At 44.0% G+C, this 19049-nt stretch overlaps 1 protein-coding gene across 2 annotated transcripts in view; it reads right to left on the reverse strand.

Annotated features, from left to right (window-relative positions):
- The window catches only part of gas7a (growth arrest-specific 7a), a 34512-nt gene that overhangs the window by 7141 nt on the left and 8322 nt on the right, over positions 1-19049 (reverse strand). The window contains exons 4-10 of one of the 2 annotated variants that reach the window (XM_080775576.1): positions 17228-17271; positions 15027-15089; positions 8870-8959; positions 4667-4782; positions 2916-2990; positions 2254-2332; positions 366-497 (exon numbers count right to left, since the gene is read on the reverse strand). In XM_080775576.1, coding sequence (XP_080631702.1) covers positions 366-497; positions 2254-2332; positions 2916-2990; positions 4667-4782; positions 8870-8959; positions 15027-15089; positions 17228-17271 — 599 coding nt within the window. Of the gene's footprint in view, positions 1-365; positions 498-2253; positions 2333-2915; positions 2991-4666; positions 4783-8869; positions 8960-15026; positions 15090-16641; positions 16874-17227; positions 17272-19049 lie in introns of those variants that run through there. The other variant, XM_080775577.1, reaches the window with a different exon arrangement.

Below are 19049 nucleotides of genomic sequence, written 5' to 3' on the forward strand. Positions count from 1 at the left end.
CTCAGAAGCAGGACATGTATCATAAGAGATGGAGGCGCTGGAGCAGCTCAGACAATTCAGGCCCTGACTTTATTAACAGGGTGCAGGTAAAAAGCGACAACGTTTCGATGTTTCGGTTACATCTTCGTCGGGTCATGAAAGCAAATGTGTGCATATGTGTTCTGCATACATGGCTGCTGGGTCGCAAGACAGATTGTCATATCATCACATCAATACAGATTCTATTTAACAGTTTTAAATAGCTAAATAATAAAACATGAATTAATAAATATATAATAATGATAATAATAATACTGAATTAAGTAATAGTGTTGAGCTGATAGAATCCTTCCAGAACACTCTTGTGAACATTCAAAGTTAGGTACCTTCTCCACGCTTGCATAACGACTCGCCAGCTGCTTCCTGAGGTCTGCCATGTGATGGTCGTACTTCTTCAGGTCCTTCTTGAAGTTGTCTGCCCTGAATGTCAGCAAGGGCTTCTCTACCTCGGAGTGGAGCTAGAGAGAGACAAGACAGAGCAGACAATTCATATACATGTCCTTATAATCAGGCCTACTCTACAGCGACATTATGTCACTGCATGGTAATTGGGGTGATTGGAGCTGGACTAATGCAGGATAGATGCACCTATGCCACCATAAAAGCTAACTTGGTTACCACCTGCCAAACGTTCAACAAGGACGTCTCTCTGTTCTTTCAGACCACACTTTAACACTGTCCTCTCATAATGAGCGGGGCGGAGATTCAGCCTATACTGTATGTTCCCCTTGCTGGGGGCCTTGTCACAACACACAGCTAATTAGTTAGACAACGGAAGGCTATGCAAAGCTCTGAGGCTTCCTCAGCTTTGTGTAAGGCTGCATTTGAAGCCCGTATCTAGTTTCTGCCGTAGCCTACTTGCCAATTGAATTGCAGGGCAGAGGGTCGTTTTTCTCTGTCAGACAAGCCAAGGCCAAGGTTGAACTAAATAAGCCATTTGACCCAAGGATGTTGTCTAGTCTACCCAAGCATGTGGGAAACTATTTCATTTCTTCCAGTTGATTGAAAACTCGAATTGTTTGACCTGAATGTGGGCAGATCTATAACAAAGGCATTGAGAGAGTGCTCAAAAACCTTTTTTGTTTTAATTATTAATTACAGATTTGAGCTTTTTGAGCTAGATTATGGTACAGTGCGGCCTCGGCAAAGACAATGACGAAAAACAAGATTTGGCCAAAATAACAGATGTACAAACAGAAACACACTTTAAAAAAACACTACTGAACAACACCTAAAACAAGGAGAGGCTGTAACAGGCCATACCCTTACTTTCCAAAGGGCCCTGGGAGCTCTCACTTAGGCTGTTACCTGTGTGTCAACCAAGGTCTAACTCACAAACATCAGCTGCGGTCTCCCCTTTATAGGAGAGAGACATACCAAACTGTATCCCAGCAAATTGGCAATTCAATTAACTCACCATAAGCATACAAAGGCCTATGAGTTAACACACCATTACTGAAGGTTTTAACCTGAACTTAAACATGACATTCTGGACCATTCATACACAAACTATAGTTTGGTTTTAAATAAGATTGCTCTCGAATCAAACACCCCTCCAGGAATGCCACTGCAGAGGGAGAGGTGACTCACAATCAATTCAACTTCACATCAATAAATACATTTAAAACAATTTGTATCCTTCAGCAATGCATTTCAGTTACAGTATATCAATAAATAGAACATACACTTTACAACTTGAACCACCACTTCCAAGCCGGCTAATTGATGATAATTAATTGGAAGCAGGTGTAGTAAAGTTTATGCCATGTCCCCAATCATTGTCTGTGTATATAGGGCACGGGCTGCCCCGTGACAGTTCCTTTAACTTCCTGAGTCGCTGGTCAATGTAATGCATTGTAAAGGTTGACATGTTATTGTGTAAATAATATTGTGTAAAACGTTGTGGAAAGTACCTATCTGTACTGAATTTGACCCTAATGACTTGTCAAAGGACTTTAGTCATTATTCTGTGAGGTATGAATGTTTCCTGATAAATAGTTAACACACACACACCCCATATTTGCCTTCACTGGCAGATTTGTCTCCAGATTTGTTACCAGGCTATGATAACATTACTTTTGGGTATAACGTTATCTCCAATTAAAACCTATAAGAACAACAAAAAGAAAGGTAATTTGTTTTTTATTGCAGACCTCTGTAGCTGGTACAGTACCTTGTTGTTTTTATTATAGACCTCTGTAGATGGTACAGTACCTTGTTGGAGAATTTGAGGTGGACCTCAGCTTCATCATGAAGACTCTTCTTCAGCTGGGTCCAGGCTTCTCCTAGAGTTCTGGAATTCCAATAGAATTCCAAGTACTTTAGTAGTGTTAGATGCAGGTTTCATAATCACCACAGGATTTAAGAAAGATTTATTGCAATGAGCCCTCTCTCTCTCTCTCTCTCTCTCTCTCTCTGTTTTTGGGGGTTTTTTTAATAGCGTTGCCGTTCCAAATTATACCACCCATACTGTTGTCAATACATCCATCTGTAGTACTATACAAAGATTAATAAATACTTTTATTTATTTATTTATTATTATTTATTTCCCCAGGGAAGTAGCTGAGCACAGGTGCTCATTTTCAGCAACGCCCTGCACATAGAAACACACACACACACACACACACACACACACACACACACACACACACACACACACACACACACACACACACACACACACACACACACACACACACACACACACACACACACACACACACACACACAACCCTTAGGCCACCGCTGCCACTTGTAGTTGTAGTAGTTGTTTGCATTTACTGTGTAAACCTCCCATTTCTGTATGACTTTGCAAGCTGGCATAACAAGATAGTGCAAGTCAATGATGAACACATTATTATGGACGGTACACTCACCCTTCTTCCTGCACAGCTAGAGGGCTCAGAGACAGCTTGGAGAGGTTTTTGGCATATTCCTCTTCAATCTTTATTCTAAAACAGACAGAGACAGAGACAGAATATAGAAAGTTGCTGCGGGCCCAAGGGACAAAACTTTAGTGAAAGAGATTTTTTTATTCATTTTTAAAACGTGAATTTAGTTTTGAGAGTGCATCAGAGCAAGAGTTTCCAACCCACTGCCAAGGCTGACATTAATGTCAAAATGGCCTCTCTCTCGCTGCCACTGTGTTTGAGCAAAATTCTCCAATACAGTAATATAGCAGAACAGCCATTTTATTAATTATTCATGTTCCTCCTCAGGGTTATTCAAAATGGGTAGCCTTTATGTGTTTGGCATTCGAGGCCCCCAGCAAGGGGAACATATAGGCATTCATACATGCCAACAAATGCACATAAACCCTCCAGTCCACACCTGCATAAATATGTCATCTATAGAAGGTCACGGGGCCCATTCTTGAAAGCCCATGCCCGCAATATGACGGCCTTAAAACAAGTTACAGAACCTCAAAGTAAAGGTCACCACTGAGTAGTGGTCATGGATTTGGTAGACAGAGATTTCCTACGTCAAATGTGCAAGATTAATTTAATCTTAAAATTGATTTAGGATCAAGGGAGAATGCTCATTAAATACATGAAGAGGTGCACGTACACATCATCCACCTGCAGGTGTCTGCAGGTGCAGGACAAACAACGGTGCAACAACAAGAAAAAAATATATATATCTGCATGAATCTGCATAAATAAGCTCCACTGTTTTAATGCGCTTGACTCGCGTGACTCAAGACACAATAAAACCAGTGTGTTCTGCTGTGTGATGCTCATTAAAGGCCGACTTATGCTTCAGCGCACTGTATGACAGTGTATAAATGAAGCATAACTTCCCAAATAGGCCTATGCTTTTTGTGTGCTACCACGTACCATGTGTGTCCTGAAGGTCAGTTGTAACACTTAAAATGTAATTCTTCATCACTCGGATGCAATTGATTCTTTTGACTTTATATGACAAAACAAAATGTTTTTATGTAGCAGCATTCATACGTTTGTAGCGCATCATACATTTATGTTACCTTAAAGGAATAATGTAAACGCTTTCATATGAACATGGAGGAAGTATTAAACTTTATTCAGAATGTAATTCTGCCACTGTACAAATGTAATCAAGTCAAATATATACTCTGGATGTTACAGTGTACAGCGGTAGACTGGCTGTCATCTGTGATTAAAGTCTCCACAAATCAAGTGACACAGCTGACCCTGACAGATTCTAATGAGAAAAATGACAGTGCTGCCAGACCTGTAGAAAGATCCCAACAAAATGAAAACTGAAGTCAACAGATACATTTTATATAGACCCCGACACCCCCCCCCCCCCCCCCCCCCCACACACACACACACACACACACACACACACACACACACACACACACACACACACACACCCAGGCTATCACAAAACTCAAGGGTAAAAAGCAAGACGGGAACACATTATTAAAGCCTTGATAACATGCTGTTAACAACCTCTGTTGTGGACACAATTAGACAAGATCACCCGAGTCTATCTCTAATAATAGCATGTTCAACACACACATGCAGATGTCTAATTCAATCTGAAATCTGTTTTGGGTGACTTCCAAGTCAACACACGCACACACAATGGATGGCACAAGCCTTCTCTGTCAGGATGTGTGCACGCACAATACTGTACGTACCTCTCATGAATGAATTCTGCCATCTCTTTCTGCATCTGTTTGCCCTTCAGCTGTTTCTGCAGTAGAACCTCGAAGCCTGGAACACAGGCGCCCCCCTGGGGGTCTTTCCTGTCAGTCTGAGAGGCGAAAGGAGACGTCACTCAATTACACAAACACAATCATTATCCACACTGCCACATGCATGCATGCACGCAGCTACACGTGCAGGAAAAAAAAACCCTGAGTGTTCATTTATCCATCTGTAACATTTTGTACAAATGGAACCAAATGTCCATCTTTACACTCGGGCCCCTTTTCCATGCACCGAGGTTGAACCGGTTCCGTTATTTTCTCCCCCACCTAATATTGAACCAGTTCAGAGTGTTTTCACTGAAAATGAATTGGTTCAGAATCTTAAGCTGGTTCGGAACTGGAATCAAAAAAAGAATGGTTCCGCCGGTTCCGTGAAAAGCACCACGGTTCCAAGAATCTAGAACGGAACCAGTTCTAGAACCAAAGTTATTTTGGGGGAAAATGGGCCTGCAGAGTTACTGTACAGATGTGTCCAGGATTTGACATTTTTAACAGAATGTCAAAGGGCACCTTTGGGCATTGTTTACATTCTGAGTGCGCGTATGGGGGATTTGTGTGTGTAGCGTGGGTGAGTCATGGCGAGCTACGAGCCTGAATCACTGAGTCACAGTGACATCGCTGCACATTTGCACGTCAAGGAGAAGGACATGAGTCAATGTGCGTTAATGAAACTCTGAGAGTGTATACGGGGCCATTTGGTTACATCTGTTGAATGAACACCGTCAGGGAGCTCAGGTGTACACAGGGGTAAAATACCTGTCCGTCCCCCATACAGTGCATGCTGCGGCTTGGCCAAACTCTATTTAACCCATTCTGACCGGAGATCAGATTCTAACACACAGATGAATAAAACACAAATGGCTGCAGGTGGGGTGGCCGGGTGGGCGATCTTAGCCACACCTAAGGGCCGGGGCCGAGCCTGTCAGCAGGGGGGGGGGGTGTTGAACGGAAGATGTATAGGACGGATGCGCTCCTCCTCACTGGCAGGTGACAACACTGTTAAAGTTTGACTGCTATAAACACGACTTTCCCGAGTTAATTGATAGTGTCTTTCCCTGCTATACACAAGAGTTTCCCCGAGTTATGTTTTATTTGTTTTATTGGGGCGATTTTGATAACTTCATGCGATTCTTTAACTTATGTGGTTTTGGATCCACGGCTATGGATCACATGACCGAAAAAAACAAAACAAAGTCTCACTAGCTTCTGGGGGCCGATGGGTAATCGCTCTCCAATGCAACGCTATTGACAATATGCGGCACGCTGCGAACGGCTGTGATTTTTCTTCTTTGTGGCGATCACGGCGATCATGGAATATTTTCCGACATTAGGACACGCAATCGCGCTATCTTAAGGCACACATTCGTGCAATGGAATAACGTACACTATCGGGTGATTCTTCAAAGGTTAGTGACAAACAACAGCAGTGAAGCGGGTTTTAGTATTGATTAATCAATAAATGTGTTAAATTAACACTGAGGAACATCTAACGTTATACTGTCATGGTGTGTATGAGAATGTGAGCATGTGTCTGTGTGTGGGTGTATTTGCCCATCTGCGCGTAAATGTTTCTGTATATGCATCAGTACATGTGCATGTGTTTGTAGTATGTGCGTTCGTCCATGTGCATTTCTATTTATATATTATGTGTGCAGACCGGTATAGAGCATCGCAGTCCCACCCCCTACCAGGGCCCAGGAAATTATTCTCTGTTCATTTTCCTCATAGACATTTCAAAATGTATTTATTTTAAAGACGTTTACGCCGCGGACAAAGCCAACGCGAGTCGTGACAACTCATGACAACAAACACAATATTTTGGATCAAACAAATAATTACAAAGAAGGAAAAAAAACGGCAGGTTACAACACCTTTTTTGTTGTTTTTCTTCTTTGTAATTATTTGTTTGGTCCAAAATATTGTGTTTGTTGTCATGAGCTGTCACGACTCGAGTTGGCCTTGTCCGCAGCGTAACCGTCTTTAAATAAATACTTTTTGAAATGCCTATGGGAAAAATGCATTGGGAATAATTTCCTGGGCCTGGCGTCGTCAAAGAAAGGGGGCGGGACTGCGACGCTCTATAGCCAGCCAATTAAGAGCAGCATTCTCTGTGGTTTAGTGACTAGTGGGGACTGATGGATTACACCAAGTGGAACAGAGGTGATGGCTTGTGCTATGGCTTCCATGAAGCAGGTCACGGGGATGTATGCACGGGAGTACAGTCAATCACAAGCAAACATGACACAATGGGCGATAAATTAAAACAACAGCCGTTGTAGACGAGGAAAGAGAGTGTGGTTTTCTTTCTTTTTGAAGGAGAGCGAGCGGAAAGTATTTGTCTTTTTCTTATTTAAAAAAGAAGAAATGAAGCAGTTGGCAAGCTGAAAGGCACTAGATGAGCAGAATCATGGGAACAGGAAGGAGACTTCCGATCCAAGGCCAGCAGGAGTGCATGTTGTAGCTGCAGGTACGGTGGGCAAAATGGAAAGTGTCTCTCTAAAAATAGCCTTTCGGCATGGACATTCATGAAAACGGAAGATTGTGGGGCCAGCATGTAGTGTGGCTGAGGGCTTGTCTTGTCAGTGATAAAATGGGAATATACCATGTATAATGTAAATGCAGTGTGTGTGTAACACACCCACACACGCGCAAATGTGCACGCACGCACACACACACACACACACACACACACACACACACACACACACACACACACACACACACACACACACACACCACACACACACACACACACACACACACACACACACACACACACACACACACACACACACACACACACAGCCTACTACTTTATATATATAACGCATACAGAAAATCAACCTCACTACTCATGAGGCCCTTCATATCATTGCAGTGCGCTGCATTGTATTCCATCATCTGCCGGCAAAACGCATAATGAGTACTATCTATCAGTGTAGGATCTCATTCATGTAGTGAGAGAAAGCATTGCCCAGCATGATGCCTGCAACACTCCAAATTAAACAAAAGTCTCTTCGAGAGCTGCACGATAAATGTCCTTTTCCAATGGGTCTTCCTCAGCTTGCCGGTTTCAAGGCGAGTTCATATTGGTTACTGCTGGGATAATGATTGATATAAATGACTCAGTGGTTACAGCTGGGATAATGATTGTGATGGTGCTTGCTCGTTATTGAGCCACGCCTAATGACAATAGACGAGGGTCCTCTTAATAGATCACACCAGTCGTGAACTGAGCGGTGCAACTACCGGTATACATTTATTGTTATAGTTACTGTACTGTACTGTGCTCTGTACTCTTATTGTAGTGTACTGTGCTCTGTACTGTACTTATTATTATTTGGAAAAAATAAATGACAGTTACCGCGTTGCAGCTTTCCGTGCTCGAACACGTACGCAGACACAGGGACATATAGATGCCTCATTGGTCGCTGCAGTTGGTTGGAGCGACCTGTCACCAGCGAGAGGAGGAAGTCAAGCAGGAAGTGCTGGAGGCACGCTGCGTCGCTGCCACTCAAGTGGCCACTGGGAAAGAGTGAGTCGCGCCTCTAATAGAGGGTATGCGCGTGACATCATCGTACCTGGAAGTTATGCGGGAACGCCCACTGAGTGGCAAAAAACTACGTTCTGGCCTTGACAGGCCATTCATCCAAAACACAAAAGTCCTGTCTGATTGCATTAAACAATGTTACGTTTTTGTTTCATAGAAATCCACCATAGAAACGTTATGAGCTACTTTCTGTCAAGAAATGCCCTGCATTTGATTATTTTTCTAAGTGTCAGAGTTTGGAAGTGCTTGTTTTCAATAACACAACATTTTGCTGCCTCCTGCATTATGTGACATTTAGAAACAGGACGGTTGAGTGATTTCCAACGAGCGCTTCCAAACTCCAACGCTCCATGCTGCTCAATGTTTTGCTACTCAGTCTAGATGAGGGGGGCGTGTCCTGATGGGAAAATCATGCATGTGCATACTCTCTATAGGTCTACCGAGCGTCCCCTTCCGTTACGTATCCGGAAGCTCGGCAAAGCTTACGCTACGCTTCGCAAGGAATCTCGGGAAAAGCTTCCCTCGAGATACGGCAGCCCCAGAGCCAGGAAGAGGCCTTTATGTGTCCATGGTTCTCTTACCCAGAAGTAGTCACAGTAACTCCATTCACCCGGCTTAAGGAGCTGCTGCTCTGGTCCCTCCCCAGGTAGCGGGAATGTGACGCCATTGATCTGTAAAACACAGACAATAAAATGTCAATTCAAAACATAGAGCAACAAGAACATACAGTAGGTGACGGTGCCCCCGATATCATTTAAGTATAAAACATCTGTGACAAAGAAAATATTTTGAGGTGCTTCTGTGGCATACTGGCATCATCTAAACACCCGTACTGCAGCAGTTACGTTACATGAATTCAGAATTTCAGAGAGCATATTTCATGCATATTGCGTAATGTTCTCTTTTCACGGACATTTCTACAATACAGCTAGTCACTCAACAAGATAGGATCTAATAATGACATGACATGGCTCCTATGTGGGTCTAAGGACTTGTGGCCAGTCTATGACTTCTATCATGAAGTGAATGGTTTTATATTATTACAAAAACAAAGTGTGTGTGTGTGTGTGTGTGTGTGTCATCCTGACAGGCTGCACAAGAAATTTGTCCCCTTATCGGTCCAGTGCTTATGAGGAGATTAGCCCCGGACAAACGGATACACGTGCGCACGCACACGCACGCGGGCACACACACACACACACAGCGAGACCCTCTTCTAGCCTACCTACAGGCACCATAAAAAAAGATTGGCATGGAATGCATGCTAACATCGTTGCAATGCAGTGAAAGAAAGAAAGAATAAACGTGACCTCAGCTCCATACAATGCCCACATTGTTATCGTCCATGTATACTCTATAGCCAGTATCTAAATCGGAAGCAGCATGATTTACTCTGTGTAGAACATGTCACTTTGTTCATTTTCCGCATCAGAGATCATACCGATTGTCATGGAGCTCCAGATCTTCCATTACGCGGCCCGGCCCACATCTATCACGGCCCGTTGTTTATCTGCTTCCTCACATCCAGCGGAAAATAAGACCATTTATCTAAAAGCAGGGCTCATATGTCTCCTATAACCCATTCTGACCTGAGATCAGATTCATACGAGGTTTCCACTGGACACACACTGGTCTGATTAACCCATTCTGACCTGAGATCAGATTCTAAAAATGTCAGTCGTTCTTCGATTTTTCAAAAATAGCAGACCTACAAGCTCGTATCGCGCCACTCGGTGGCGCGATATGAGCTTGTAGATCTGCTATTTTTCAATAGGTAAAGCATAACATGATGCTAACACCAAAATGGGTGCCCGGTCAGAATGGGATAACTCACTTGTCTTTTTTTCTTTTATGGGTGCTTAGTGAGAGGAGCTCCGGAGTTAGGACTAAAATATGAATACAGATTACCTTTATGACACGGGGGGCAGTCACAGCGCCATAAATCCTCATTGAGGATCTACAGTATAGTGTTCCCGACGTCTTTGACACTTTCTTTTCTTCTTAAGATAGCTATAGGAACTAGATAGGGTTTAGCCCTTCCGACTGTGGCCCCGAGTGATTAATGGTGTTTATCACGTGGGTATAGGTTACATTCATTATACAGTATTAGATACACATACTGTATACTGTATATCCTACATTAGGACAGAGCAGTGCCTGTCTCAACTTCTTGTTGCATAATCATCATCATCATCATCATATTATGTTATGTATCAGTTTGTGGAATTAGGGGCCTTTTTTCTTCATACATAAACAAACTTGAGTGTGCTAGTGTGTGCTGGGAACAGGGGGGGGGGCTTCTTCATCGCATAATGCAGCAGTTTTTTGTTTTGCTGAATAGACACAAATTCTACTGACGGAGTAGAAAATTAATGGCCCATAAGGCACACGTAAAAATAAGCGTCTGTCAGGCCAACAAATGGCTCTCTAACTGGCCATTCCAACACCATCAGGACTGTAGACTAACCTCCTAACCCCCCAAATTACCTCACTCTTTTGCTTATCTATCTACTATAACTCACATTATACACCCCGGCACATCAGTTCTAGGCATACTGTAGCACTGACGGAACATCACAGCAACGCTCCCTGGAAATGTGGAGAGGCTCGGCAGCTGTTGCTAAGCGACAAATTACTTTTGCTGTAAAGGCAGCCCCTCCGTATAACAAAACAACGTGAGACTTCCCCACTGTTGTCAGCATGCTTTCCTTCCATTCCGTCCCATTCCACTGTTCTTCCCTCATTCGTTATTATTATTTTACTTATAATATTGCAAGAGCTGACCGCTTTGGGAGAGGCCAATACAAAGAAGCCAGGTGCGGGCATGGCATGGCCACACACCTAACAGCACCCGAGCTATATAATAGTGTTTAATCGTCTTACACCCTATACAGGGTGTAAGACTGGTACTACTGGTACTAATGAGTCATATACTCGTGCTCATGACCAATGATACATACATAGGTACGCACGGACATTGCTGGTTGTAGGAGTGGTTGCACCACTCAAAAATTGTATGCAAAAAATATATATATGTAAAGTTTTTTTTCTTTTCTTGTTTTCTTAAGCGCTTTGTGACCTACCCAGCCTAACATGGATGCCGCTATGGCTGATTGACAGAGTTGGATCGTCAGGGAGATTGGACCACACCTGAGTGTGTCCCACTCCCATGCCTATAAATGTCTACTTGCCTTCATTCATACCCTTCTCCACTCTCCCTAGGTTGTTTGTTTAACACCCTGCGACATTCAGGGTGGGCCCTGGGTGTTACTAATTGAAAGGACAGTGAACTTCGTCCTGGGCGATTGGAGTGCTAACAGTGCCTGTGTCTCCCTTTTGTTGTGACCCTGAGTCAGGTTGTAACGACGATAGCCTGGGAAACATTCATTTTCGGGTTTAGGATCCGGTTGGAACTTGGATGGTAACTTATGTCATGTTGTAGTACTTAGGCAGGAAACAACAAACCATCAGAAGTACCCCAAATCCCCAAGTGATCAAAGGACATCGTAATTTTAGGGCCTACCCAATTAATACAGCTTGATACAGCGTATGAATCCGACACGTTTCTTTAAATACGTCTTGGAATAATTTGTTTGCTATGTCCATATATTTTATTCCAACTCGTGGCAACTGGCGAGACTAAAAACAAACAGGGGGGACCGGATCACATGCCAATTTAGAAACGCAGACCTTTCCTCCGAAGTGGAAAGCCAGGTGACACGAGGTTTGGTTGCAACGGCTTTCATTGCCATACTGACCGACACAAGAGATTGATCATTAAAATAAACATGCTCTGAAAATGCACACAGCCCATATACTGTACATCCATCTGACCATAATAGCGCTAAGTGGTCCAATGGGTGGGCCGGATGAATGCTTTCAAGGTTTTCAAGTGGGCCCTGTCTGATCCAGAAAAGGTTGGGAACCACAGACAGTACTTTGTTTACCCGGCCGTGGCCCACCATGCGCGCTGGCCCCCTTCCATTAGTCCCTCTATACACCAAATCAGTTCCCTGAAAATATATAGCTGATCTAGAAACCAATTGTGATATTGTGGATCGGAATATCTTTTTCTTTTTTTTTTGCCAAAAGTTCGTCAAAATGTTGGCCTATTAGGACATGCCCAGGTTTCACAATGTGAAGTCATAACCTACATATAATATTATTATTGGTCACACGTGGCTATGATGGAGGAGACAAGGTGAACGCAAGGTTACAGCTCTGCTCGGCTCTACCGTCTGATGCACAACAACACGACCCACATGGGGGTCCGCAGACACGGCGGAAACATCCCCAGTGATCATTTAACTCAGCGTACCAAATGTCACGTACGTACACGAGGGTCTATTTGAGTCATTTCTTACACGCCGTGTTAAATTAACACCGAGGATTTGGACTGTAGGCAGGGAGACGTACACTACCATGATGCACTCTATAGCGTGGATGTGCACGTCTCCATGACAACTGGAGGGTTGTGTAATCCGAGATGCACCGTGCCACAACAATAAACACACCTCTCTCTCTCGCTCTCTCTCTCTCCCCTGACGTCACCCCCACCCCGTGCACCAACAGTTTTTGGTTCAGCTGTTATCACACACACACACACACACACACCATCAGGAAACACCTTTTTCGTGTGCAAAAGGTCTTGTCAGAGCTATAATTTTGAACGAAGAAATCGTATTTTGAGTGAACATTGCATTTTGCGATTTTGTACTTTCAGTATAGCAACTAGCATGCGGGATCAAATGGGAAATAACAATTATTAAGTCAAAATATTAAAATAAACGGCGATAATGAATGTTATCATGGCTTATAGCAATACAGAGATATTGAGTGAGTACTCTTAATCAAAAGCATAGATCTGTGATCAAAGAAATATATATTGTTTAAATTATTAAAAAAACATTAACATTTTGCATAGTGTATATTCAGGAAATATCTGACCCCTTCCCCCCCCCCCAATTCTCTCCTATAGCAGTGTTTTCCGTTTCACCAGCCATTAATCAGTGCTATAGCTTTTGTCACCATGGCAACTGGACTCTCAGAGTCCCTCGCGGGTCTGTGTGGTGCTTCAACATCACAATAGCCAGACTTGACGGCTCCCGTGGCCCGTGGCAGGTCAGCCAGCCCACCGAGGGTATACGACCAGCCCCAAACCAAACACAAGACCCTCCTGTGTGTCCATCTGCCCTCGGCCACCCCCGCACCACACTACCAGCACCACCCGTTCCCTGGCATCGCACCCCTCTCACTTCTGCCATCAATCATCATCAACCATCAGCTTACATAGACATCAGCAGTGTCACACACTGGAGCGACTTTGGGATGAATCAGAGATTTCACATCAAATCTGCACTCCTTCAGAGACGAACGGTTTCTTTTCCTTTTTATTTGTTTGACAACCTGCTACTCAGCACAATGGTTTACCGATAAGTGATCGTTATGATTGTGTGTACTGTATGTGTGTGCGTGCGTCAGTGCGTGCACCATTGCAAGACCATTCATTTACCTCAGAGACAGTACAGATGTAACCAAAATGTGTTACGAAATTTGGTTAGATTTGTACTCTCTCAGAGGATTCATTTGTGTGTGGTCTGACATATGCCGGCTGAATGGTTGCTATTGTAGTGGACTTGGTGGAGGACTGGAGGAGTACACACTCCGTCCTAACAATGCAGTGTACAAAGTGCTTACTTTCCAAATCCTGAAGACATTGCCAGTAATGACAGCTGCAGTGCTGCTGTCTGTCTGTGTGACCTGCAATGCCTTGCAGAGTAGTGTGTTTGTGGTCCCTCTAGGGGATGGGACGTAAAGGCATCATGCCAAAAAGCGACTAAACTCAAATGTATACATTGTCATACAGAAAGAAATGACTGATTGTTAGCTGGAAAACGCATCACATTATTTTCATGTGAAAAGGAGTCATTAGTGTATAAAGCTTGAGAGAACAAACACTTGGAGATCCAAGTGAGATCCTTATCAGACAGACAAGACTGCGCAGTCCCAAAAAGATACCCATAGCTTGCCGCAGCAATTCTACAAAAGCTTTACGCTTTTCTGTCATTGCAGAGACAGCGCACCGTACCGAAAACAGACGTGCTACCTGGAATGGAGCTATAGGCTACGTACGTACGCTCCTGCTCCAAGTCTGTGAGGCAGGCAGGAATAGGGGGTGGGGGATAGGGGGTAAGGGGGGGGGGGGTGCAAGTTTGGCGTCTTGAGGATGCATCTTGTGTGAGTAAAACCTCTCTCTGCCAGGGGTCTGTCAAGCTACCGGGGAGTCGTGAAATTCAATACGGCAGAGTAAAGGACTGTTAGTCCACGAATGCGCTCGGGATTAACGGGAGACACCAGGGATGCTCCTTCATTGAGAGTAATGTTCTGTCCTGTACACTGTCAATGGAGGATTCCCTATGTGACTCCATATAGCCACAATCCACATCATGCATTATGATTTCCGGAGACATGTGAGCAGATTCAATGCACTATTCATATCAGTTGACATCTTTCTATAGCCATGACATAATAAAAGGATGTTTACTTACTTTATGTTTTGTTTTTGCGTTTTGTTTTTTGCAGAGAGGATCAGAATCCTGGATACAGAACATCAGCTTACCTGACATTTTCTAGCCCTTCAGAAACTGAGACCAACAGAACTAGGAAAGAGAGGAACAGAGATAAAAGGGGATGGAGATTGACTGACAGATGAAGTTGAGAGAGCTGTGAGGTACTCACCGTTATCTTGGTCTCCTTGACCTCTCTGATCTGCCTCTTGGCCGGAGAGATGGAGCCGGGCGGCTGTGGAACAAGACAGGAGGGATCGTCAAAGCTCTCCTCTGTGTCAAAGCTGGCTTCCATCATCGTCTCCTCTCCTCCTCTCTCTCTCTCCTGCTCCTTCTGTTCGGGAGGGAAAGCCTTCTCTCCACGTGCACACGCACAAACGCAACCCTGGAGCTGCCTCTCGGTGTCACAACCCAAGCCGCCGAGCTGCGCTGACTGGAGAGGAGAGGAGGTGACGTGTTGCAAGGGGGGGGGGGGTTAGGAGGTGGGGAGCAGGGAGGGGGACCGTGTAGGGGGGGGGGGGGGGGGGGGTGGCGTAAGGGGGTGGTCGGTCACGGTCCTGTGAATGTAACGCCTCGAGTTACTACCTCACACACACACACACACACACACACACACACACACACGAGTTGCACGTTTCAGCGAGGAGATACGGCGCGTGGATCCAGTCCATGCAGCGACCGATCACTGAGGATGGACGAGACTGGAGATGCGTGAGCCGACGAGAGAGAGAGAGCATGTGTGAATCTGTGAGGAAATTACCCGGGGAGAGAAAGGAGAGAGAGAGAGAGAGAGAGAGAGAGAGAAAGAGGAGGGGTATTTACATAGTCCCTGCCAGGAGAACAGAGGAGGTGGTGTGAGTGAGGAGGGACGGCTTGAGGAAGGGAGGGAGGGAGGGAGGGCAGGGTGAGATGTAAATGGGTGAATGATGATCTCCAAAAGGCTAATTATGATTGTGAGGCAAGCTGGTGGAGAGAGAGAGAGAGAGAGAGAGCATCCTCTCGTGTGAGATGAAGAAGAGGAGAAAGAAAAGCAGCCAATCAAGTGCCTCCATGGTTTTGTTTATAAACATATTAGATTAGGAAAGATGTGATTTAAGGACATCTGTGAGAGTGCATGCGTAATCACTTTCTGTGTGTGTGTGATATGCGTGCAGATCGAATGAGAGTGAGATCAAACGTTATAGGTAAAAGGACTTTAAAAGGTTTTGCGGCTGCTTAGTAGGGAAGCAGACTCAGATTCATCGATATTTATGTTTATGATGTGTGCGCGTGTGTGTGTGTGTGTGTGTGTGTGTGTGTGTGTGCGTGCATGTGTGGTACGGCTCCAACAACGGCATCATTATCATCTCTCTCTTATGACAGTGTTCCACCGGAGGCGTGAAACACACAGTAGAGCAGACACTGCGCACGTGATCGCTCCAGGTGCAGGAGCTCTCGCGACGACATCCACCTACAAACTGATCGGCAACACCAACACAGCCGGCCCACTGGCCTGGCTCGCTGTGAGCTTGGAGATCTGCCATGTTCGGTGCGAGTCACCGCCACATTTAACTAAACAAAGCTTTAGAAGCACAAGCAAAATGGCCACCGTGTGAACATTATAGTCAATGGAGGAAACGATCCACAACAATACTGCGGCGGGCTCACACAACCCCACCTTCCTTCCTTCCGCACAAATATGGTGGAGAAAACACAGCCAGAATACAACAACCTACAGTATACGTATACAGTAGGTGGAATTTAAACACGTATCGACCACCACAGACTCGGTCTCGGGTCTCTCTCACCTTCGTGGCACAGAACATGGTGGCGGGCAGTGCAGAGCCGAGCAGCGCCCACGGACACCGCCTATACCCAGGCTGCTGGGAGAAGGACAGCGATGCGACGGAGCCAGCTTAATATCGGTCCACTCCGGGGGCCCCCGGGTTCCCCCACTTCTCTCAGTGTGAGCTAAAGCTCTGTGGCTGGCCTCCGTTCAGAAGCTTGACAGACCCTGGTAGTGTGTTTTCTAATTCTCGGTTTGCCCATATGGCCCTAATATCTTTCCATCTACGGTACCGCTCCGGTGCGATGATGACGATGACATGGTATATGCCCTCATCTGACTCAAAGTTGGTCACGTGTCTTTTCTTGGCGCGTAATCACCGTTGTTGGCACAGATGAATCTGTGATATGGGGAGTGGCACTGATGGTTACATTGCACTCTGAATGATATCACAAAACATGATAAACTAAACGAATAAACAAATAGACAAAACGAGACTGTAAAGTGGGAAGATACAGTATTCACAGTATTACGAAGGTGTGGAAATAATGACGCCGGTGTACAGTACAATGTGTACAATTCTATGATGGTTTTAGACCATACGGTACCCGTTTGTCCATGGTGGCCTTCTGTTCAGCGACATCGGACATTTCTATGGGTGGGTAGAGAGACAAAAGGATTATAATCTGTTATTCGGAACAATCAACAGAAGAAGTCTTGTGATCATGAGATATCTTGACAATAGTGAGTAGGTGTGTATAGATCACGAGCGATCCACACTGTGAGATGTCATGTATGGCTCAATTATTGTGAAAAGGTCATTCAAATTATGCTGAGGATGTAATCTGTCATCTTTGGAGTGGGCAAGCCACTGTTTGCATGAGAATGGCAAGTCTCCTATAGCTCATTCAATTGTGTCCTCCCTCACATCAAAGCCACGAATCCCACATGATTACACTTTAGGAATTATCTTCTTCTGCACAGACTGTTACTTATTTCAGGTAGGAAGTGACTGCATGGTTCCTCCTCTCCTCCACAAACAGATAGTGCTGCATAATTAATCAAAAAGAGATCGTCATCTGGATTCAGACACCATATGCAATCCAATTTCTAAATTTGAGCCAGAATCGTGCAGCACTTGTTGGCTGTCCAATTCATTTTAGTTAATCTTGTGTTTTTGCTACAAGAGAGACTTTAAGAGAGGTTTAAGTCAAGCACTTTGATGTTGTCCGTTTAAAGCCACACTAGTCGGCTTCAGGTGCCACATTTTGAATAATGTTCAGCAACTACAGAATACATTTTGAATCATGTGAGAATCGTGATCAGTTCTTGTGGAGGAAATCGAGATTCACATTTGAGCAAGTATCGTCCAGCACTACAAACAGAACACATGGGGAAGGACAAGGACTCAGATGCTGCACGTCACGGTGGGTCTCTGTACAGTAGTAAAAAGAAAGCAGGGGCTCACAACTCACGTAAAGATGTTCCAAACTTTATTTAACGACAGGCAGGCAGAAAATATGACGTCTTTGTCAAGTATATGACAATACACATACTGTGTATATATATATATATATACTTGACAAAGTCCGTGGGGTCGAAACGTCTGCCTGTCGTTAAATAAAGTTTGGAGCATCTTAAAGTGAGTTGCGAGCCCCTGCTTTCTCTTTATTGTTTACTGTTTCTACAGTTTTGGCTCAGCACCAATGAGGATGTGCGTTACTTTTCTTACTCTGTACAATAGTAACCCACCTAGACACTAGCTAGGCACGAGCTATAGACACTATAGATACTAGCTATAGCGAGGAAGCCTGCAATAATAAAGGGGACTACAAACATACATAGACCCTAAAGTCTAATATAGTACTTGGTTGCATGACCACGACCAATGATTATGTTTGCAATCTGAACCTTTTATGTCATAATTATGATCATCTTCCAATTAACTCAATCGACATCCATTCATTTGTGAAATGTACATTTTGATTAACAGTAACATAGTACTTTAATAATTAACAGTTTCTTTTCAACATGCAGACATACAGTCCGATGTTATTGTTAAAAAATTATAAGTATATAACTATATTTTCAGATTCCGGTTCTTACTAAATGAGATCTTATCTTATGAAAGGACTCGACTGCAAAAGGTACGATAAACTAAACTATAATTTTCATTATAATTATTTCATTATGTCAAGTTGTCAACTGTAATCATGGTAAAGGGTCCGGTGTGACATCTTATCTCGGCACACTTCCTATGCAATGCTACATCAGTCTTTCTTTCTGTCTTGTCCATTATGTCAAATCACTGGTTTATCAGAGACAGAGACTCGTACAGTATCGTACACTGTCCTTGTTTCATCCTTTCATCATCACAGCTTGTTCAAATCCATTATTATGATATCAATAAAATAAAAATAAACGTAATTA

Source organism: Protomyctophum bolini, assembly GCF_963924005.1.
Source record: "Protomyctophum bolini genome assembly, chromosome: 11".
Classification (NCBI taxonomy): domain Eukaryota; kingdom Metazoa; phylum Chordata; class Actinopteri; order Myctophiformes; family Myctophidae; genus Protomyctophum; species Protomyctophum bolini.